A 19,307-nucleotide genomic window follows, 5' to 3' on the forward strand; every position below is an offset into this window, starting at 1 on the left:
GATGAAGCCTGGGTTGATATTGGTCATTTGAAGAGAGGAGGACAGGAGATCTTCTCCAACCTTTCAGCAGTCATGCTAGGGATACTGGTTATCTTCCACAGCAATGCTGATTGTGAGAGGATTTTCAGCCTTGTCACCAAAAACAAGACACAATACAGGGCTAGCCTGAGCACTGACATGATCAGTGCTTTGGTGACAAGAAAGGTGAGCATGGCTGCAAAAGGGACCATCTGTCACATGGAGGGTTTCAGTGATGCTCTATTAAACAAGGCAAAGTCAGCAACCTATGAGGCAAAACAGTCCAGAGCAAGTTCCACTCCAGGAAGGAGTGATGACTGATGCAAAAACTGTAGTTAAAAGGGCATCAGGGTCAAGGTCAACAAAATAAAAAAAATGTAAAATAATATAGATAAATAAATAAATTACCTTGGTTTATTAACAGCATTTTCATGTTTTGAAAGTGTTTCTGTGTTCCATTGAAAGGCTGTCATGATACAGTATATACATGGCTTAGAAGGACATAGCATTTTTTGGTTTTCTGTTGATTGGTTTGGATATTTATGTTAAGAAATAGTTAAAGAATGTAATTACAGAGTGCAAAATGTCTATATTTTCTTTATTAAAGGTATTGTAATCAAAAATATAGGTTTTATTGTTTTTTTATAACTGTTTTTCTAGCCAGTGAATGGGGAAATTACTGCGTGCAAAGCAATGGAGTTGCAGAAGTCTGCGAAAAAAAGCTGCACAACACAAGTGGTACTCAAAATATTTTGACAAGGTTGGCAGGTCTGCCATTGCTCCTTCGTGTCGAAAGGGGTCAGTTGAGGTGGTTCAGGCATCTGATCAGGATGCCTCCTGGGCACGTCCTGCTGGAGATGTTTCAGGCACGTCCCACTGGTAGGAGGTCCTGGGGCAGACCCAGAACACCCTACATATCTCATCTGGCCTGGGAACACCTCTGGGTCTCCCAGGAGGAGCTGGAAAGTGTTGCAGGGGAGAGGGATGTCTGGGGTGCTTTGCTCAGCCTGCTGCCCCTGCAACCAGGCCACAGATAAGCGGATGAAAATGGATAGGGCCACAGACACATGTTTTTTGGTCACACAAGATGGAGTGGAGAGAGCACTTCTCCAAAGTGCTAGACGCCATCAGAGGTGAGCAGTGCCCACTCAAATTAGCTACATCAACAGACTGTAGTCAGGTCCAGACACTGCTGAGGATGAAGAGCATGCAGACGAGCTTCACTGAAATGGTTTCTGATGCAGAAATACTTCAGTGAGCAAATCTCTGATGACTTTCAGGACGGATGTGGTTACATGTGGTCTGCAGTTGCAAGGAGCGGTAACAAAAGTGTTGCGTTTATATTTTTGTTCAGTGTATGTGTGTGTGTCAAAACTCCCTGTGAGCTCCCATCTCTTGTCAGTTTCTTTATTTAATTTTCTCTTCAGTGCTTTGGTTGTTGTGCTGTCATCATTGCGCAGCAATAAGTGGCGTCTCTTCATATTTATTAGTATGGGTAGTGTGACGTTGTGCTGTTGTGTTTAGGTAGAAAAAAAATATCATTATCATATTTGGTCCACCCCTTGTCAGCAGATGTTGTGACTAATACAGTGACGTGCTTGTGTGTGCGCAGGTGAACTCAGCCCTGGAGTGCTCCTTCCTGCTGCTGAAGGGGCCTTATGACGACGTGCGGATCAAGCCGGTCATCCACCACCACTCCTTCAGCAACGACACCAACGAGACCGACTACGTCCCTCTGCCCATCTCAGATTCGGTGGAGTGCAACAAACTGCTGGCCGCCAAAAACATCAACCTGCGCCTGTTCATCTTCCAAGTCCAAAAATAAAGAGCGAGGGAAGAGGAGGAGGAGGAGGAGGAGGAGGATGGAGAGGATGAGGGAGAAGAAGAAGAGGGGTGATGGAGGGTGAGGGGCTGAGAGAGAGGAGTGATGAAGATTAAAGAGACACCACTGAACCACTGATACCTCTTAACACCGACACACACACACACACACACACACAAATACACACATATACTCTCACAAACATTCATGCAGGGTACACACACATCTACACTCACACACACACGCACACACACACACCACTAATTACACTTACCTCCTTTTACAAGATAGTGAGACCCCTTGCTCGGGGAGCTGTGAGTTGCTATGGAGATGGGTGGGCTTTGTTATGGAATGGAGGGGTGGGGTGAAACCTGCGAAGGCACAGGCGGGGCTGTTGGGGTGAGGGAGCAGGGTCTGTGATGGTTGGTGTGTACCTGTGGAGGCTCTCTGAGGTCATGTAGTGTCTGACCTTTCACCCCTGACACCCGCAGCCAAAGGTAGCACACACACACCAAACAAAGCAGGATTTGCTGGGTGCATTTGTTGCGTACATGCTTGTGTATGTGTGAGAGAGAGAGAAAGTGAACGGACCCTGGAGTGTGTCCCAAACTCTTGCTTTTATGTTGAGATGTCCCAAAGACACGTGATAATGTGAAAATAGAGTGATTGACTCTACTGAGCTGTTCTTTGGACACGTGAGTGGATGTAGAGGGCGCGCGTGTGTGTGTGTGAGACAGTGTGTGTTTGTCCTTTCCGTCTACAAACTCTATGCCTGAGTCTTGTCAACAGTTTCTGTCTGTTTTGGCAAAAGTGTGTGTAAAGCTTTCGCCAGAGCAGACGAAAGACGGCGTCCGCCCCCCCCCCCCCCCCAGTGATATCCTTTCACCTTTCAACACGAGGAGAGACGGCCTGGCTGCATGCATATTTTAGTTCTTCAACCTCTTCCTCCAGCTGTGGTTATATTTAACCTTCAACACTAATACCATTTTTATTTCTCTTAACCCCAAGTATTTAAGTACCTGTGAACTTTTATTCTTTTTATTTTGGGTTTTAGCGTGTGACTGATTTTGTGTGTGTGTCTAAAAGATCATAACTGTGAGATTCATGTGAAAACCTCCCTATTAGACAAATCGTATAATCCTTGAGGACATGACAGACCTTCAGGTTCACTGTATGTCAGCTGCTTTTTGGTAATTTGATTATCTGCAGATTTATTAGGGACTTTGCGCCCCTTCAGCACAAAAACAACTGGGTCCTGCATGCCTACATACTCTGCATCTTAAAGGTACGGTCAGACATGAGCGAGTGCAGGCGAGTGACCTGCTAGCTTGCTAATAAATACTGGGAAATATGAAGCTATTGGTACCTTTTTAAATTTCCTTATGTTCCATGCCTGTCTGCTTACTGACTGACTGCCAGCCAGGCAGCATCTCTAATGTGGGGCAGTTTGTAATTCAGCTCATTAAACATGGCAACAATCAATGGGTCCTCCATATTTACTTCTTTACTATTGTTCAGGCTGCGAATTCGCCAGTCAGTGTTCACTGAAGTCGAAGATGAGATTTGCTTTGCCATCAGGAGCCAATGTTTTATACGCCCCTTCGCTCGCACTAAATGGGAGTGAACAGGAGGTGAAAATTCGCCGGTGTTAATTTCCTGCATGTGTGACCATGCCCTAAAACCTTTATTTATTTTAGTTTATATATATATATTATTTAACAGTTTGTTGTGTTAAAAATATTCTTGATTTTAAAATAGTAATTAGATTTATAAATCAGTGAGGGCGACCTATATTAGCCGACGTTAGCTTATTGCTAAACCTGCGTTTTCAGTTGATGAATAGAATTTGATGTCCTACTAATAAAAGTATGACGCAGTTAAATCCAGAAATCCTCAATTTATCCCCAGCAGCAAGGTAATGGAGAATCTTTAGCCAAGAAGACGCCGCTCCGTGCGTCAAAACTGCTCCACTGCTCGTTTGGCTGTTAATGCAAAACCTTGACTCAGAGAGTTCATGATTTGATGCAAGCCGGTTGTTTATACGGACATTACGTCGAAAACACACCAAGCATCTTCAAAGTGCGAGCTGCCATGCAGTGGGTATGGAAATCTGCGGCGGCTGCTCTAAGCTGTGGCCTTTTGATTCGGCCAAACTTAACTTTTAGCCAATCAGCAAACAGAGTCTTGTGACTACTGTGACAGGTTGACCTTTCTTACAAGAATTTCTTACTCCTTGAAACCCACAAACTCACCTTCAACACGCAAAAAAGGTCCACACAGGTGTGCTGCTTGGTGTGTTTTCGGCATTAGTTCGCTACAACAGTTGCAATGGCAATGGGACCCAAATTGGAGAATCCTTGGATAGTGAAGGAATGACCCACCCTACTCTCTCTGATTGGCAACGCCTTCGTTGGTTTGATTATTTAGGTGTAGGCAAAATGAGGGGGATTGGTTAAGTTTAGGGTAAGAATGTCAGCCTATCAGAGGCGGGCCATTCTGTTGCTGTCGTAGGCTTCGGAAATTTCGCGAATGCTACACATAAAAATGGCCACTGCTGAATGGGAATGTCTGTCCTGCTCTCATTCTTTTCCTATGGTTATGTGTTAGTTAAAATAAACAACTGTCGTTTTTTTTAAAGCTCGGCAATACCTTTATCGGTATCAGCCCCACAGATCTGTCATTGGTCAGGCTATAGCTGTAATATCTCACGTACTTTCCCCAATCAATGGAAAGACTGAAGAAAATATGAGCTCATCATCAGTCAAAAGAACACCAGTGTTTTCTTACAAATTACCACAAACTAACCGACATACAGAAAACCTGAGCCAGGTTGTTTCCAGTAGAAGAGCACTGGATGGATTTTGGGTCTCTGTGAAAAATCTAAGGAGGATGACATCAAGAGTGTGAGCTGTGTGTGCACCGAACTTCATGGATGAACTTTGAGGCAACAGGGGCCCATGAGGACGAGTCAACGACAGCAAGGGGACGCAACCCAAACTGTGAGACTCCTTCGTCTGCGTGGAGCTCAGCGGCCCCCTGGAGAAGACTTCTCAGGAGGATCAGACTGTGGGTGGTGTGGATGATTGTGTGTGTGTGTGTGTGTGTGTGTGTGTGTGTGTGTGTGGGTGGCAGGGGTGGGGACGGGGGTTGGGGTGGGGTTTTACCTTACCACGGTGACATATTAGTGTTAGACTTACTTGAACGAGAAGATGTTACTTAAGTAGATTCTACTGTAAAGCAGATAGATCTCTCTCCTCCTGACCTCTACTTCCTGTATTTCTGTGTTTTAATGCTTCGTCTCTATGCCAGTGGACTCACTCATCTCACTATGGCTGTACATGTGCCTTTTATTAAAGATCATGGAACCTGCACTGCTGTGTGCGTGTGTGTGTGTGTGTGTGTGTGTGTGTGTGTGTGTGAACGTAGAAAGGACCAAAATAGAGCTGACTCTCTGAAAGCGTCGGCCTGTATGAATATTGCATCCAACACCACAGTTACGAAATCCAAATTTAATTCTAAAGCCTCGTACGAATGATGGATATGTTTTGTTGAATTTGTTGGGGAGGATATGAATCATTTTGAGCACAAACCGAATTAGCCGGCATCTGAACAATAACACACACACTGGCTTATCAGTTATTGCTTGTATGAAAGTGAAAGAAGGTGTTTGCAGGAGTGTAAAATGTTGAACGCCTGAAGACTTCTGCAAGGGAGACATTTATATAATGTATGTTTGTAAATATGTATTTAATTAGATATTGATCTGTATAGGTGAGTAGATCATTTTTACATGTCACAGTAGTTAAAGCACAGGTGCAAGGAAAATTAATCAAAAACAGTAAATATTGATCCTTTTTATTGAATAAAAATTGTAAATGTATTATGACAATTCAGCCTTTTGGTTGAGCATGGTTTTAAAATGTAAAAAATCATACTTAAAAATTATTTCAGCATTTATAATGGACAACATCAAATGTATCATTTAACAACAATAAATAAAAAGTTTTTTGTAAATTGAAGCTAAAATTAAGTTTAAGTCACGTTAGCTTAGCTTTACTACCTTTACCATAAAGGGACAAACAAACTTTTTGGTAGTGTTTTTAAACAATTATTTGGCCCTTATTAGACTTTTATTTTTTTGTATAAATTGACATTAGTATGTTCAGTAAGACCTCTGAAACTAGAGCATGTCGAAAAAAATGTGCCTACCTTTTAAAATCCCACCACACACAGCCCTCATGTCTGGAGTGACCTTTTTGTTGTTACCAACTTCCTGTTGGAGTTGACCTGACAGACATACTCTTTAAAGACAGCAACATCTAGTGGATTGTTTATAGCACGTCATGCCTAAACCGAACAATAGAGATAAGTTCAACTTGGCAGAGATGGCTGCCATCTTGTTTTCACATAGATTAGTGTATTGTGCTCTTACTGCCACTAGATGGCATAAAAAGTGTCCATGAACGAGGACAACAGGTCTAAGTTAAGAAAAATGAAGTATAAGGTCAAGTAAACCCAAAATGTGATGTCCTCATATGAGGACACAGGGTCTCATTTATGGCCTACAGGCCAGACATGATGCTGGGTGGCCCAACGTCCATTTTCTAACTCACATTGAAAATAAACTGAATAAATGAATTATATTTTTTGTACTTTGAATGTTAATAAGATGCCAGAGTGCATAAGCACGGCATCAAAATAGACTATGTGCCAGGGGAGGATCCTCTAGACCCCCCAACAGAGGTTCAGGTAAGCCCTAAATGTCCTCAAATCCTAGAAACACCTCTGTGTATAACTGACCTGTGTGGGGCTGCTGCTCCTGGATTTGCCTCTTGGGAGAGAGGAGTGAGGACAGGAAACGCTGAAAGGTTGAAAACAGGTGAATCATTTGTTTTACATACAGATAACCCAGGGTGGGGGGTTCGAACCCTGGGAACTTCTGTGTGGAGTTTGCATGTTCTCCCTGTGTTAGCATGGGTTTTCTAAGGGTACTCCAGCTTCCACCCACAGTCCAAAGACATGCAGGTTAATTTGTGACTCTAAATTGCCTGCAGGTGTGAATAGTTGTCTGTCTCTATGTGTCAGCCCTGTGATAGTCTGACGACCTGTCCAGGGCGTACCCTGCCTCTCACCCAATGTCAGCTGGGATAGGCTCCAGGAGTAAAAAGTGGAGGATGTGGAGGAGTAAAAAGTAGGCAATGATATTCCCCTCTGAGATGGAGAGGAGTTCAAAGTAGCAGGTAATGGAAATAATCAAGTACCTCAAAACTGTAACTTAAATACCTCACTTAGTAAATGTACTTAGTTACATTCCACCTCTGCCTTTTGACTGGACATCATCCTCATGGGTAGAAATGAAATTGAGAAGGTGATCAGAATGAAATGAACTGGCATACACTTTGATAACCAGGTAACTGTTTGGACACGTTTTTACACAAAAATCCCCAAATTTGACCCATTTCAGCCTCTCAAATTTGCTAGATAACTCCTTCCTAAATACGATAACAACTAATCAGTTAATTGTAAAACTATTCTGAAGATTAATCAGTGACAGAAATAATAGTAATTTGCAGCCCTGAAGTGTGTGTTAATGAGGGCTGTGTACTGAGAGTGTTTGAGCAGCAGGGGGCGCTAATGCCTCAAACTGAGACAGCTTCAGTGGTTTGATAGAAAATGGTAACTGATAACTCTGCTGTTTATATAATCTGCACCAATTTTCCACATTGGCTTGTTGTCATGAGTGAAAACCTGAACGCTATTGCTCGACTGCGACTGTGTGATCATCTGAGTCCTAATAACACCAAGATTCCCTTAAAATAAGTGCCCTTAATGGTCAACCATGTTAATCTTAAATCTTTCACTTGCTTGTTAGTTATTCAGACATTAAGTTAATGACATTCATCTCCCATTTATGAGCTCAGTGGTGGGTTAACAACCCATATTACTGCTTCTCCACAGCACAAACATCATTTTGATTATCATGTGACACTGCTGCCTCATTTAATGTACTTCATTTCCTGGTGTTTGTGTCTCGCCACGCCTGCATCCATTTGCATTAGCGTCATCAATGTTGGAGGAAACAAAGAGCCGGGATGATATAGAAATGTGACATCGTCAATCCAGCCACAGCACTTTATTCTATTCACACAGTGCATTTCCTTGGAACACAATATATAATTTAATATCAATATAAAACTCCATTTGTGTATATAAATTATGCATTCAATAAAGCAGCTCTGATATATACTATTAAGCTTTGGTACAGTGGAACATTTCTAACAGTGGAACATTTCTGTATGTGAGTGGGTGTATGTTGTGTGTGTGTGTGTGTGTGTGTGTGTGTGTGTGTGTGTGTGCACACATGCTTGTTATGAGTGTGAACAGCGCACCCTGTGGGCATCGTCAAGAGGAAGGCGAGTGTAGGTGAGGGGAGTGTGAAAAAAAGGTGTTTGTGTTAAGAGTGTGTATGTGTGTGTGTGTGTGTGTGTGCATGTGAGTTAACGCAGGAACTCGAGCATCGTCGCTCCATCCGTCAAGGCATCATCAATACTGTGCGCTCCAGGCCGGGGCCCTGAGGTTGGTGCAGCTGGGAGGATGGCAGCTGCCGTGGTGGGAGGGTGAGGGCACCACGCAGCAGTAACCCGCCTCCCCAGCAACAACGTTACTTTGGGGATAGGACAGTGAAACACCTCCCTGCAGATGAAGAAAAAAAAAAGAAAGTAAAGTTGGAGTGAAGAATCTGCAACCACAAGCACTTTCTGAAGTGCTAAACGCTTCTTTTGGGGGCTGAGTTGTCGGAGGCTGGCGATGAACGAGACCTTTGGGTGCTCTGTGTTTACCTGAACCATGCTACGATGCTGATGAGAGGCCATTGGTGAGTAGGTCCCCAGCACAGCCTGGGCCTGGGTGTGTGAAGACTGCTGCACCCCCACAGCAGGGGCGTAACCTGCTGCCAACACACAGTTATATAAGAGATTATTAACAATATATTTCATCAGTGCAAAGTGTTCAGCAAACGGTTAATATAAGGATAGAGCCACAAGAGAGTTTTACTGTTGTTTTAAATAAGACGAGCTGTGAGGAAACTTGGATACAGCATGAACTAACCGCTCTCTAATTTTCCAGATATTGTCGATAAATAAAAAACTTTAATTAATTATTTTCTGGCTGTGTAAGAACTTGAGTACTTCTCTGTTTTTATTATTATTTATTTTACCTTAAATGGCGACATAAAAATCATACAGAATTCTTACAGTGCCGGTTGTGCACTTGAATCTTTATTGGCAACATTAAATAATTACAGCAACAACAAAACACTACTTTGGGAAATACATTAATATTTTTCCATAGTTCACCCTGTACTTCTGATTTTTGCTTGGATGTCGCCACTTGTATGATTCTATACATTCATCTTCATTTATTTTGTTATCGGACACTGATGCCTGGAAGGTGTTGACGGACTGTTTGCAGCTGTTTCAAATACATTCGCTCATTAAGATGCACTAAATTCTAACACATGATGACAGTGTTGAAATCCGCCTCTTCGTCTTTGTCGTCGCGTGGAATAGAAGCAGCAGGAAAAGAGACCGGTTCACTGTGAGACCCTCAGACTACATCTCTGACAGTGTAACGGCCCCCTCCTCTACTGCCATGGCCTGCGTCTGTCTCCCACACACACACACACACACACACACACACACACACGCACATACACACACAGGTGGCAAGTACCTGCTGGCTGTGCTGCTTGGCTGTGGATGTGCTGGCTGGGTGAGACAGGCCTGCACGGCTGCTGAGCTGAGGTAGGATACTGGCCGTAGTAATACACAGGCAACTGTCGGAAAATAATGTAAAAAATACTGGCTTTATTCTTACTGTTATTTACCTGAAACTCCTTCAACCTAAATTGTAGGTAAAATCAAGGCAGAATTTAAACATATATCTGACACTACCATGAAGTTGTTGTTTCAAGTACGTCAATCACAAAAGGAACATGAGAAATTTAAGGTGCATGTGAGTCCGTACCTGAGGTGAGGGCTGGCAGTAGCTAGGGGGATTGGGAGGGGGAGGGGCTGCATAGATGTAACCCTGACCGGGCGGGTAAAGAGGGGGGGCTTCACACGTCGATTGACAGCTCACTTGAGCAAACTGCGAGGAGAGCTCTTCAATCTGCGGGTCGAGAGAAAGGAGGTCAACACGCACATGAAACACACACACACTGTAAGCACACGTATGTGCGGCAGTTTGTACAGCGATACATACTGCGGCGTATGGCTGTGAGGGAGTGACAGGCAACATCTGTGGAGCTGTGTACGAGACAGATGAGTACTGAACCACCTGAGAGAGACACACAAATGGGGACGGAGATAAAGAGACAGACGGCCACATGCATGTATGTCAGCCCGAGCATGTCTTGCATGTCGAACCCTTCCTGCTCTGTGTGTGTGTGTGTGTGTGTGTGTGTGTGTGTGTGTGTGTGTGCGCGCGCGCTCTACCTGCTGAGAGGGGGAGCCTTGAAGCTGAGTCTGGCTCCTGATTGGCTGCTGGCTGTCCGGAGGGTTGTACACAGCAGGGGATCCATCAGGGTTCAGGAAAGGCTGCCCTGAGAGGTCAAAGGGTTGATAAGTGTGATAAATGCATTGTGTGTTGTGTGTGTAATGTTACTGGTGTGTGTGTGTGTGTGTGTGTGTGTGTGTGTGTGTGTGTGTTTGTGGTACGTACCAGTATGAGGGTTCACTAGTATGCTTCCCGGTGGGATCCCGTTCTCCACGATGTAAGCAGAGTTGGGAGCGGGCTCATCTGTGGATGTCAGTCTGTAAAGAGGGATGGAGCCTGAGAGGGAGGGAAAAGTGAAAGAGGGAGTAGAGATAAGAAAGTAAAGACAGAGAAAGTTTTATCACGGCACATAATAAATTAACATTCAAAATCTTCAGTCTCTCCTCCCCTGCCTGTGCTAAAAACATACTGTGTGCAGCTTCTCAGCAATGACGTATTTTTCTTGAATATGCGAAGATGACTGGAGGTGTTGTGTGAAAATTTACAGCTATGGTGTGAAGGTTCATGAATTGAGTTATATCTTCACACCAGCAGAACTTCCACTGCTTTTTGTTAATTAGCTGCTGCTGAATAAAGAACAGACATCATTTATACGCAGCGATTTTCCCAAGTGTGGCGTGGCGATGAAATCCGCTAATAAGTTTGCTTGCACACAGGTAGAGAGGGATGAAGTGTCTCACCCTCGACGACTGGATTCACACCTTCAAGGTGCGACTGAGAAGTGATAAAGAGTCTCTAAATGTTATTCTGACGCCAGGTTTATGAACAAAAAAAAAAAAAAAAAAAAAAAGACGCACCTGAACCGCGTGTGTCCCAGCTGTGGTTGGCAGCTTGGCAGGGCTTCGAGGCAGGACTCGTCCATTGGTAGGAGGAATCAGAGTCTGTGCTGCTCCAAGGTCGGGGGTCGTTGCTGTAGCGACAGTCAGTCTCAGTGCTGCTCTGTCTGCTGCTGCCTGTCCAGCTGGAGCCTGAGCTGTCACGGCTCCCCCTGTGAGGCACATCCAGAATTATCCTACAACTTTATTGCTGCATGAGAGGGGTGCTATTTATGTGAATGAGGGACACCTGCTGATATGCTTCACATAAAAAAGGCCATGTATGCATTCACTGTCATAAATCATCAATAAAAAAACTTTCCTTCAGCTATTTTATTCAGACTGAAAGATTTCTAAGACTCCTAACCCTGATACAAAAAAATCTAGGTCTTCATTTTGTTTCCACTGCAGATTCTGAAAAGCTCTGTTACAGCCAGGCTGACCAGATTAAGATGATAAATGACTTCGCATCTGTGCAGACAGAGCTCTACCTGAAGAGCTGCCTTCTCCTCTGGGTCTCAGCATATGGATTGTTCTCCTCCGCAGCCCTGCACACAGCACACACACACACACACATATATTAATGCCCTCATCTAAATATAAAAAGCTGAAAAGGCACATGGAGAGAATACACTGCAGGCAAGGTTACCTGGTTTCTGTATGAGCACTCTCCTGGGTGCAGGATGCCTGTAAAAGTACGGCAGAGAAATTAGTCTCCTATATGTCTCATGTCATATCTGCCTGTCTCTCTCTCTCCCTCTCCCCTATCTCACCTCTTGGCTAAAGATTCGATCTCGTACTCGTTGGTACTCCTCCTCTCTCTCCTCCATCGACTTGCTTTGCTTCTCCCGTAAGGGGTGAAGTCGGGTCTAAAGGGAGAGGAACGAAAGCAGGTCAAAAACGCTGATAGGATACGATCAATGTCAATTGTAGAGAATATTCCACAGAGACAGGCAGCTATAGGGACAGGAGGACAGACGGACCTGGTCATCTGAGCTGTTGTCTCTCTTCAGAATAATTTTCCACTGGTGGAGCTCTTCTGCCTTGTCCTTATGCACCTGGTCCAGAAAGCGCTGCTCCGGTCTTGAAGGCAAAAAGTAACAATCGCCATTACTTCACAATCAACGCTAAAAGGCGAGGATTTACATGCATTGTGTGTGCTTACATGCGTGTGCTGCTGGTCCTGTTGATGATGACAGCCTTGCCTGTCTGGTCTACATTGTGCTCCATGCCAAAGTAGGCCGCTACCCGATGGACCAGCATACGGTGGTAGGACGACATGTGAGGGAACTTCTTAAAGGGACTGAGATGTGGGAAGAGAGAGGCAAGGTAAAAAAAAATATTAAAAGGGGTGAAGAAGGAGGGAGGCAGTGAGGGAAACAAGTATAGAAGGAGGGAGCAACGAAAGAAAGTGGGAGGGAGGAAGAGAAAGAAGGAGGTAGATTGAGACTGGGTGAATTTTTTGGCTTAAGTCCAATTTCATCGCTGGTGGCTCAAACACACCCACATCAACATAACCAGCTCGATATATTGATCAGTACACTGAAAAAGCTGTATGGACAGAATTATAATATAAGAGCTGGAGACATATCTCAAATTAGCATAAAACTCTATTCATCCTTTAACAGGATTTAGTTTTATTTCAGCATGTTTATCGGTAGATAGCTCAATGAGGACCCAAGGTTATGTCCTCTCGTTCAGACACACACTCCCCCCACACACACACACCTATTGCTGATGATGAAGTCAGTCATGTCCTGCTCCAGTTTAAGCAGCATCATGCGGTCTCTGGGGTTGCTGTTGAGGGTGTTGACGATAAACTGGTGCAGGTCTATGCCGGTGGAGTCGGTGTACTCCACGCTGGGCTCTGAGAGCGACACAGACGGGCAGGGCGTATTACGAGACAATAGAAATAAAAATACAAAAAGCACACTGCAATATTAAACACCTCAGGAGGACTAAATAGGGGCACTGAAACCCATTTTATTACATTTTATTTGCTTTCTGTTGTCTCTCTTTTATGAGATATCAATCACACACACACACCTTTGGACAGTGAATGTTTCTTTGGATCGGCGCTGTTCTCCTGGTCTTCCTCTTTACAGGGAGTTCTCTCGTTGTCATGGCAGCTAGATGAGATGTTTGCGTCTGGAGATGCCTGAGAGGGGAGAAAATAAAGAGTAATTTGAGTGTGGTGATGATGAGGAGGTGGATGATGTGTGTGTTTGTGTGTGTGTTACCTGGGTTGCTTCAAATGGTGAGAACTCCTCGCAGACAGCAATACTCCGCACTAACTTTCCTTTGGCCTGAAACACACACACAAGCGAGCATTATTACAAATTCATAGAGTATAATGCAATAGATATTTCTGTTCGAATGAATAATGAGAGGCAGAATTATTTTAGCTTACCTTAACTGTTTTCTTTGGTTGCACCTGGTTACAGCTTTTCTGCGAGTGAGGACACAATTTGTCATAAAGTGAGCACGTGAGGGGAGGTAGTGTGGTGCTGCATAACTTTAAGTGATATACTATTAATGTGATGCACTATATATTTAGTGTCGCTCACCTGCTGCTCCAGCTTCTTATTGTCATGGTGGCAGTCTTGGTCCTCCTTCTGTTTGCAAGAGGACGGACATGGCGGCGGGGAGGGGCAGCTCATGACATCACATGATGTCACAACACAGGGTTTTAGGAGGACATCTGTACTCTCCACAGCTGCTTCGGTCATCCTTCTAAACAACACAAAGCATGGACTTATGAAGCTGTGCGTGTTTACCCACATAACGGCGACATTTGTATATTTTACTGCTGTTTCAAGATACCTTTGCCTACATTTGCATGAGTTTGTGTGTGTGTGTGCGTGTGTTTGCTGTTCCTACCTATTTGGAGTTGTTTACTGGAGAGCCTCACAGGTGAATGATGAGGTCATATATCCCATGTTCCCACAGGGCAGCAAGAAACGCAATTATCCCCTCCACCCGTGCTCGCCTTCTCTACTGTTCCTCTCTCTGCCGGCTCTTTACTGGTCAATGGAAAATAGCCTGGAGAAAACGAAAAACACAGGAGAAAAAACTGTGTTAGTGGTCATTCTATGACAGAAACACCACAACACTGTTCCTCAAACACACACACACACACATCAAACAGCTGCCAGAGCATAAAGGCAAAGCTGCTGGAAATGACATCAAGTAGCTAAGCTTGTGTGTCTGCGTATGTGTGTGTAACCTCCGCCTAGGCTTCCCAAATGCTGTCCTGGTTTGACAGTTAATTGCTGCTTAAAACGTATTACTGTAAGTGTGCCTGTGCATGCGTGTAACAGTAGCAGCACAGACCAGCGCTCGGATGTCACATTTGCTGGTGTGTTTACATGTGTGTGGCTCATGTGAACGCATGTCTAGTGTGTCCTCGAGCTTTTCTTAGAAACAGCAGCTGTGGAGAGTATCATCCAATCCGCCAGCAGTGATATTCCCAGAATGCCGAGCTGAGTCTCTGATCCCAGTGGTGAGAATATTGCCGAGACCAAAGAGACAGACACACACACAAGAGGAAGTGGCATTCCACCGTCTCTTCCAGAGGGCCAACTGCATTCAGTGGGGACACATCCTGGTGTAACACAGAGCTCAAGGGGACACTTATTCCTGTAACACCTGGGGACAGAATAACGAGCTCAGAGGACGCCGAGTCCCATAACATGGTTATTTAACACCCGACTGGAGATAATAGCACTTTTTTTGTTTAAAGACCCCTGTCAGTCCATGTGCAACCAAAGTGGTGTTTACTTCCCATGCCGCCTCAGTGAAACACAATACATGACAGCAGTGATTCCACCCAGCAAAAATATTCTCAGTATGGTCGGGAGGCGCCTGAAATCTCTTTGTGTGTTGGTCTTTAGTTTCATAATGGAAATATCATCAAAATTAAATGCGATACTTCACAATCATTATGATTAAAATGTGTTAAAACATGCTGTACTTTAAGTGTGATAACGTAACCCTGTAGTTATCAATGTTTTTATCGATACATTGATTGAGGTTTTCCAGAGAAATCAGTCCTATGATGTAACGGCTTCTTGAGTTAAGGGATTATGGAAAGGGGCGCTGCTCTCCACGTATTGACAAGATTTGATTCAGTTAATTCAGATGCGTGTCGAGTAAATTAATTGATCAACAGAAAATAAATGGGCAACTCTTTTTCTGTCATGATTCAAGCTAAAATGCCGGACATTTCCTGTTTTCAGCTTTTCACGTGTGAAAAGTTGCTGCTTTTCTTCATGTTATTAATAGAAAACAGAATATCTTTGCATTTTGGACGGCTGATCGGACAAAATAACTAATAATTTGAAGATGTCACCACGGCATGAAAAGAATTTGTCATTATTTTCTCACGTTTTACAGACAAGATGTACAATTGATTGATTGATAAAATAATCCACAATGTATGAGAGCAGGAGTAATGCAGTTTGCCGACTGCTGAGATGACTTGTATCACTGTATTAGCTTGGTGGGCTTCTGCACACTGCCCAGGGAACACACCTAAACACTCTATAGGACATAATGACTCCCTAATGTGTTGTTGGCGATTTCCTGCTGAGCTGTCCTTCAGCCAAACAGACCAGCTCCATGTGTGCTGCACTGTAACTGACCCTGACCTCAGAGCTCACACAGGGGAGGGGCAAGGAAAAAACAACACGTCTCCTTTTATCATTACAATCAAAGAAAAATTGTCCATAAAATAAGAGAAAGCATGCTGGCATTGGACTGTATTAAAGCTGTGAATTGAGAGCAATAGCAGCGAACGGGAACATGACATAAGCAGGACAAAGAGGGAAAAGAATGATGTGGAGCAGATGCACTACAGAGGAAACAAGATGAATGGGAGGCAAGGGAAGCAGAGGATGAAGAGAGATGAGGAAAGAGTCTGCAGGGACGTTAAAGGTGAAGAGGGGTGAAGGAAGGCGTTGGAGAAAGAGGGAAGTGAAGAATTAGTGATAGAGAGGCTTGCAGCACAGTCTGTCTCCCGGCTTTTCAGCCGATGGCCGTGAAGAGGGGATTTGAGTGGAGCTACCAGTTTTTGAGCTGAGCGCTGCAGAAGCGGCCGGCCGCCCGGGGAGAAGGTGTGACACGATCATTAGCGCGTGACGGATGGCGGCGGGAGGCAGGGAGCGCCAGTACCCGCTACATCATCATCCATCTGCTGCTCTCCCCGAAGCCTCCAGCCTCAGAGCCACCTACTCACCAGGACACCTTTCTTCTCTGGCCAAAAGCTGCCTGGCTCATCTACACTGACACACAGGCAGGCCAGTGGGAAAATATCCAAAACCTGCTTTAGATGGCCATTGTCAGCTCAACCAAGTTACACTAAGTGCTTAAGCCCAGCACAATCCTGTTTGTAATTAGGACCACTGAAAAATTTATCTTTGAATACCAGGACTATAATTATCATTGGCTCTTGTATCATCTAACACCCAGATCTATCATTGTATGATGTATGCTTGGGTTTCTTATCCTGCCTTGTGTATTTGCACACATTAATCTGTACACTTTCCCCATCCCTGAGGACAGTCTGCTCTGCTTTCTTTTTTATTTGCACCCTTCCAACACTTGAAAACCGAACTGGAAAATAGAAATTATCACCGCATATGGTCCCCGAAGCTGATTGTGTTTTGTCTCTAAGGTTGCAGCTGAATTTAAAAAGGGGATTTCATGTTTTCTCCCTCTGCTCTGAGCTCATTAGGAAATGATTCAGCGAAAGACTCAGAACAAGAGAGCAGGTCTCTGTGGTTTAAAATAATAATTGAGAATTTTGAGGCAAACTCAAAGCATTCAGCTCTTTGTTTATCCATAATATGTACAGGCTTTGCCCCTGAGTCTGTAATTGGGCTGCTTTTCTTTCCCCTCCTACAGTACATAGGGTATTTTGAGTTTTTTACTTACAATTTTTTGTTTTTATATTGTTGCATGTGGTGTGGCTGCACTTTTTTTTAAATCTGCAGCTGAATTCTTTCCCTCCTGGGCTTCTTTTATCGTGTCTCCTTGCTACTGCACACTCAAGTCAAATAAAACAGGGCATGAATTATTTCACCCTCCACTTTAAGACAAGTGAAGAACAGAAAGTAGGCTACACATGAGATGAAATTTAGGTTACATCGTCCTTTGAGTCATGAGCACCTGGGCAGCCACCGCAGCTTTATTACCAAAGTGACTTGTGGGTGCGACAGCTGTGTCGCTCTGCAGCTGATGTCAAACCTCGAGATATGAAAAAAAAAACCCTGCACATATACGACACATTAAAGCAGCAATCGCTGGTGTTAAAGGGCAACTTCACCCAAAATTAAGCTTTGCAACTCCTTATTGCACAGTCTAAAACTGGAGGCATCTTGACTGTATCACACGTTTAAACAGAGGATGCTGTAAATAGGCTAAAACAAACAGGTGTCATGCTCATGCACAACTTTTGCGGTATCCTGTTGACCCACATAACATAACGGGATAACCGATAACGGAGCATGATCGTGGTTTGCGCGATCTAACGTTACTCTCGGGATGGGACTCTCCCTCTTGGGGGGCTGTGTGCAGGGAACCAATGGGGACAGTGACTGTTAGCTGTGTGTTTGTGTGTCGCATTACCGTGACCCGGGCTTAAGCTGACACACCGGGCTATTTTTACACCCGGGCAGGGAGTGGACCTCCTGCTCCGGGACTTCACCGTGCTGTCAGCTGCATGTGGAGCGCGGAGGACGGTGGGCGAAGGATACACAGCAGGAGCTCTGACATGAACTCGGTATTTTAACAGAAAGAGACTTTAATCTAACAGAGACACGGGGCAACTTGTATCGCCTTTAAACTCACAAAACACACAAGCAGGCAGGAATATAAAAAGAGAGGCAGCCGGTCGAAAAAACATTAAAACCTAACCTGTTCATCTAAGTAACGCTTAACACAGTGAGCTAAAATAATGTAGCCTTTACATACAGCACATCTACCGGCTCCTAATAAACCGTTATCATTCATTCAGCGGTGTCGTTACCGTTTCAGACCCGGGGGAAATGCGACTGATAGCTGCGCCCCGGGGCGCAGTTAGCTAGTTACATCCCCAAATTTTACCGTCTCCTCGGTAGAGTTTCGGCTAAAATATAAATGTGTTCATATGTCACCATAACTCACGATCTGATGCGATTAATGTCGCAAAAGTCCAAACAACAGCGCTGACAAAACAGCACCAGAAGACAGAAGAATGTAAGCCGTTAATCAAGCTATGTCCTCGCGCTAAGAATGTCCGTTAGCTTACCGTTAGTTGACGTCTTCCCTCCTCCGTGTGGGCTTCTGCCGGTGTAGCTTACCTACCGACCGACCGACCGACTGCTGTACACCCGGTGTCTGTTGACTGTGAGGTCCGTTGCTCCTCCTTCGCCTTTTGCCTGTCTCTGTCGGAGCAGGGGGAGCACAGGGGGGAGGAGGAGCGGGGAGGAGAACCGACAGCTCTGAACCCTGAGCCACGCGCCCACACACACGCGAGGAATGCACGAGAGCCAACCCTCCACCAGCCCACTCATCTCTATCTCTGTCCCTGTCTCTCGCTCTCGTATCTGTCCGTCTCTCTTTGTCTTCCATTTCATCTAAACTCAATTATATTTCCTTTACTACTGCAATATTACTGCAATAACTGACTTCATGACGTGAGGGGACACAACAAGAAATACTCTCTGGTAGCTTTATAAAGGATAAAAATATTATTCTTATGCAGTGATGGAATGTAGCCTACATACAACTGTACCTACAGGAAGTACAAATTCATTTGTACGTTAGTTGAGTATTTGCTTTTCTTTTTACAGTGTAGCGTTTGCTGTGCTACATTGAGAAAAAATAATAATAATAAAATTCGAAAACTAATTTCCTACTATATCCACTTTATTCCTGAGGGCCCTAATGTAGAAATAATTATGGGCGCGACTTCCGGCGAGATAGCGGAAGTAGCAGTAAGCTAGTTGTGGTTAGTCCCAGTGGCTACTCTTGGTGGCTAACCACCTGGTTCTTTTCGGAAGTAATTTGCCTTCAGTTTAACAACTACTGATTTATTTTTTATTTTTTTTAACAAA

At 44.3% G+C, this 19,307-nt stretch overlaps 2 protein-coding genes across 5 annotated transcripts in view; one reads left to right on the top strand and one right to left on the bottom strand.

The window, feature by feature from the left end:
* zftraf1 (zinc finger TRAF-type containing 1) overlaps nt 1-6,042 on the top strand; it is a 16,029-nt gene extending 9,987 nt beyond the window's left edge. Inside the window, exon 7 of the mRNA XM_050034462.1 lies at nt 1,631-6,042. Coding sequence (XP_049890419.1) covers nt 1,631-1,843 — 213 coding nt within the window. The 3' untranslated portion in view covers nt 1,844-6,042. The remainder of the gene's footprint in view (nt 1-1,630) is intronic.
* A 1,384-nt stretch (nt 6,043-7,426) lies between these two features.
* Nucleotides 7,427-18,689, bottom strand: arpp21 (cAMP-regulated phosphoprotein, 21). 4 transcript variants are annotated; one of them, XM_050035285.1, is made up of 20 exons: nt 18,500-18,687; nt 14,092-14,253; nt 13,779-13,944; nt 13,622-13,660; nt 13,452-13,517; nt 13,258-13,369; nt 12,940-13,078; nt 12,377-12,514; nt 12,195-12,294; nt 11,985-12,080; nt 11,861-11,898; nt 11,703-11,759; nt 11,194-11,384; nt 10,562-10,672; nt 10,336-10,442; nt 10,103-10,177; nt 9,866-10,009; nt 9,572-9,674; nt 8,680-8,786; nt 7,903-8,533 (listed from the first exon to the last, which is right to left on the bottom strand). In XM_050035285.1, the coding sequence occupies exons 3-20, from the start codon at nt 13,938-13,940 to the stop codon at nt 8,384-8,386; spliced, it is 1,935 nt and encodes a 644-aa protein (XP_049891242.1). In that variant the 5' UTR covers nt 13,941-13,944; nt 14,092-14,253; nt 18,500-18,687; the 3' UTR covers nt 7,903-8,383. The 4 variants fall into 4 exon arrangements, with proteins under 4 accessions (XP_049891244.1, XP_049891242.1, XP_049891243.1 ...); XM_050035284.1 differs by having other exon boundaries at nt 7,904-8,533; nt 8,680-8,789; XM_050035287.1 differs by lacking the exon at nt 10,103-10,177 and having other exon boundaries at nt 7,427-8,533; nt 8,680-8,789; nt 18,500-18,689.
* Nucleotides 18,690-19,307: the final 618 nt, after the last annotated feature.

This window comes from Epinephelus moara, chromosome 22 (assembly GCF_006386435.1).
Source record: "Epinephelus moara isolate mb chromosome 22, YSFRI_EMoa_1.0, whole genome shotgun sequence".
Lineage (NCBI taxonomy): Eukaryota > Metazoa > Chordata > Actinopteri > Perciformes > Serranidae > Epinephelus > Epinephelus moara.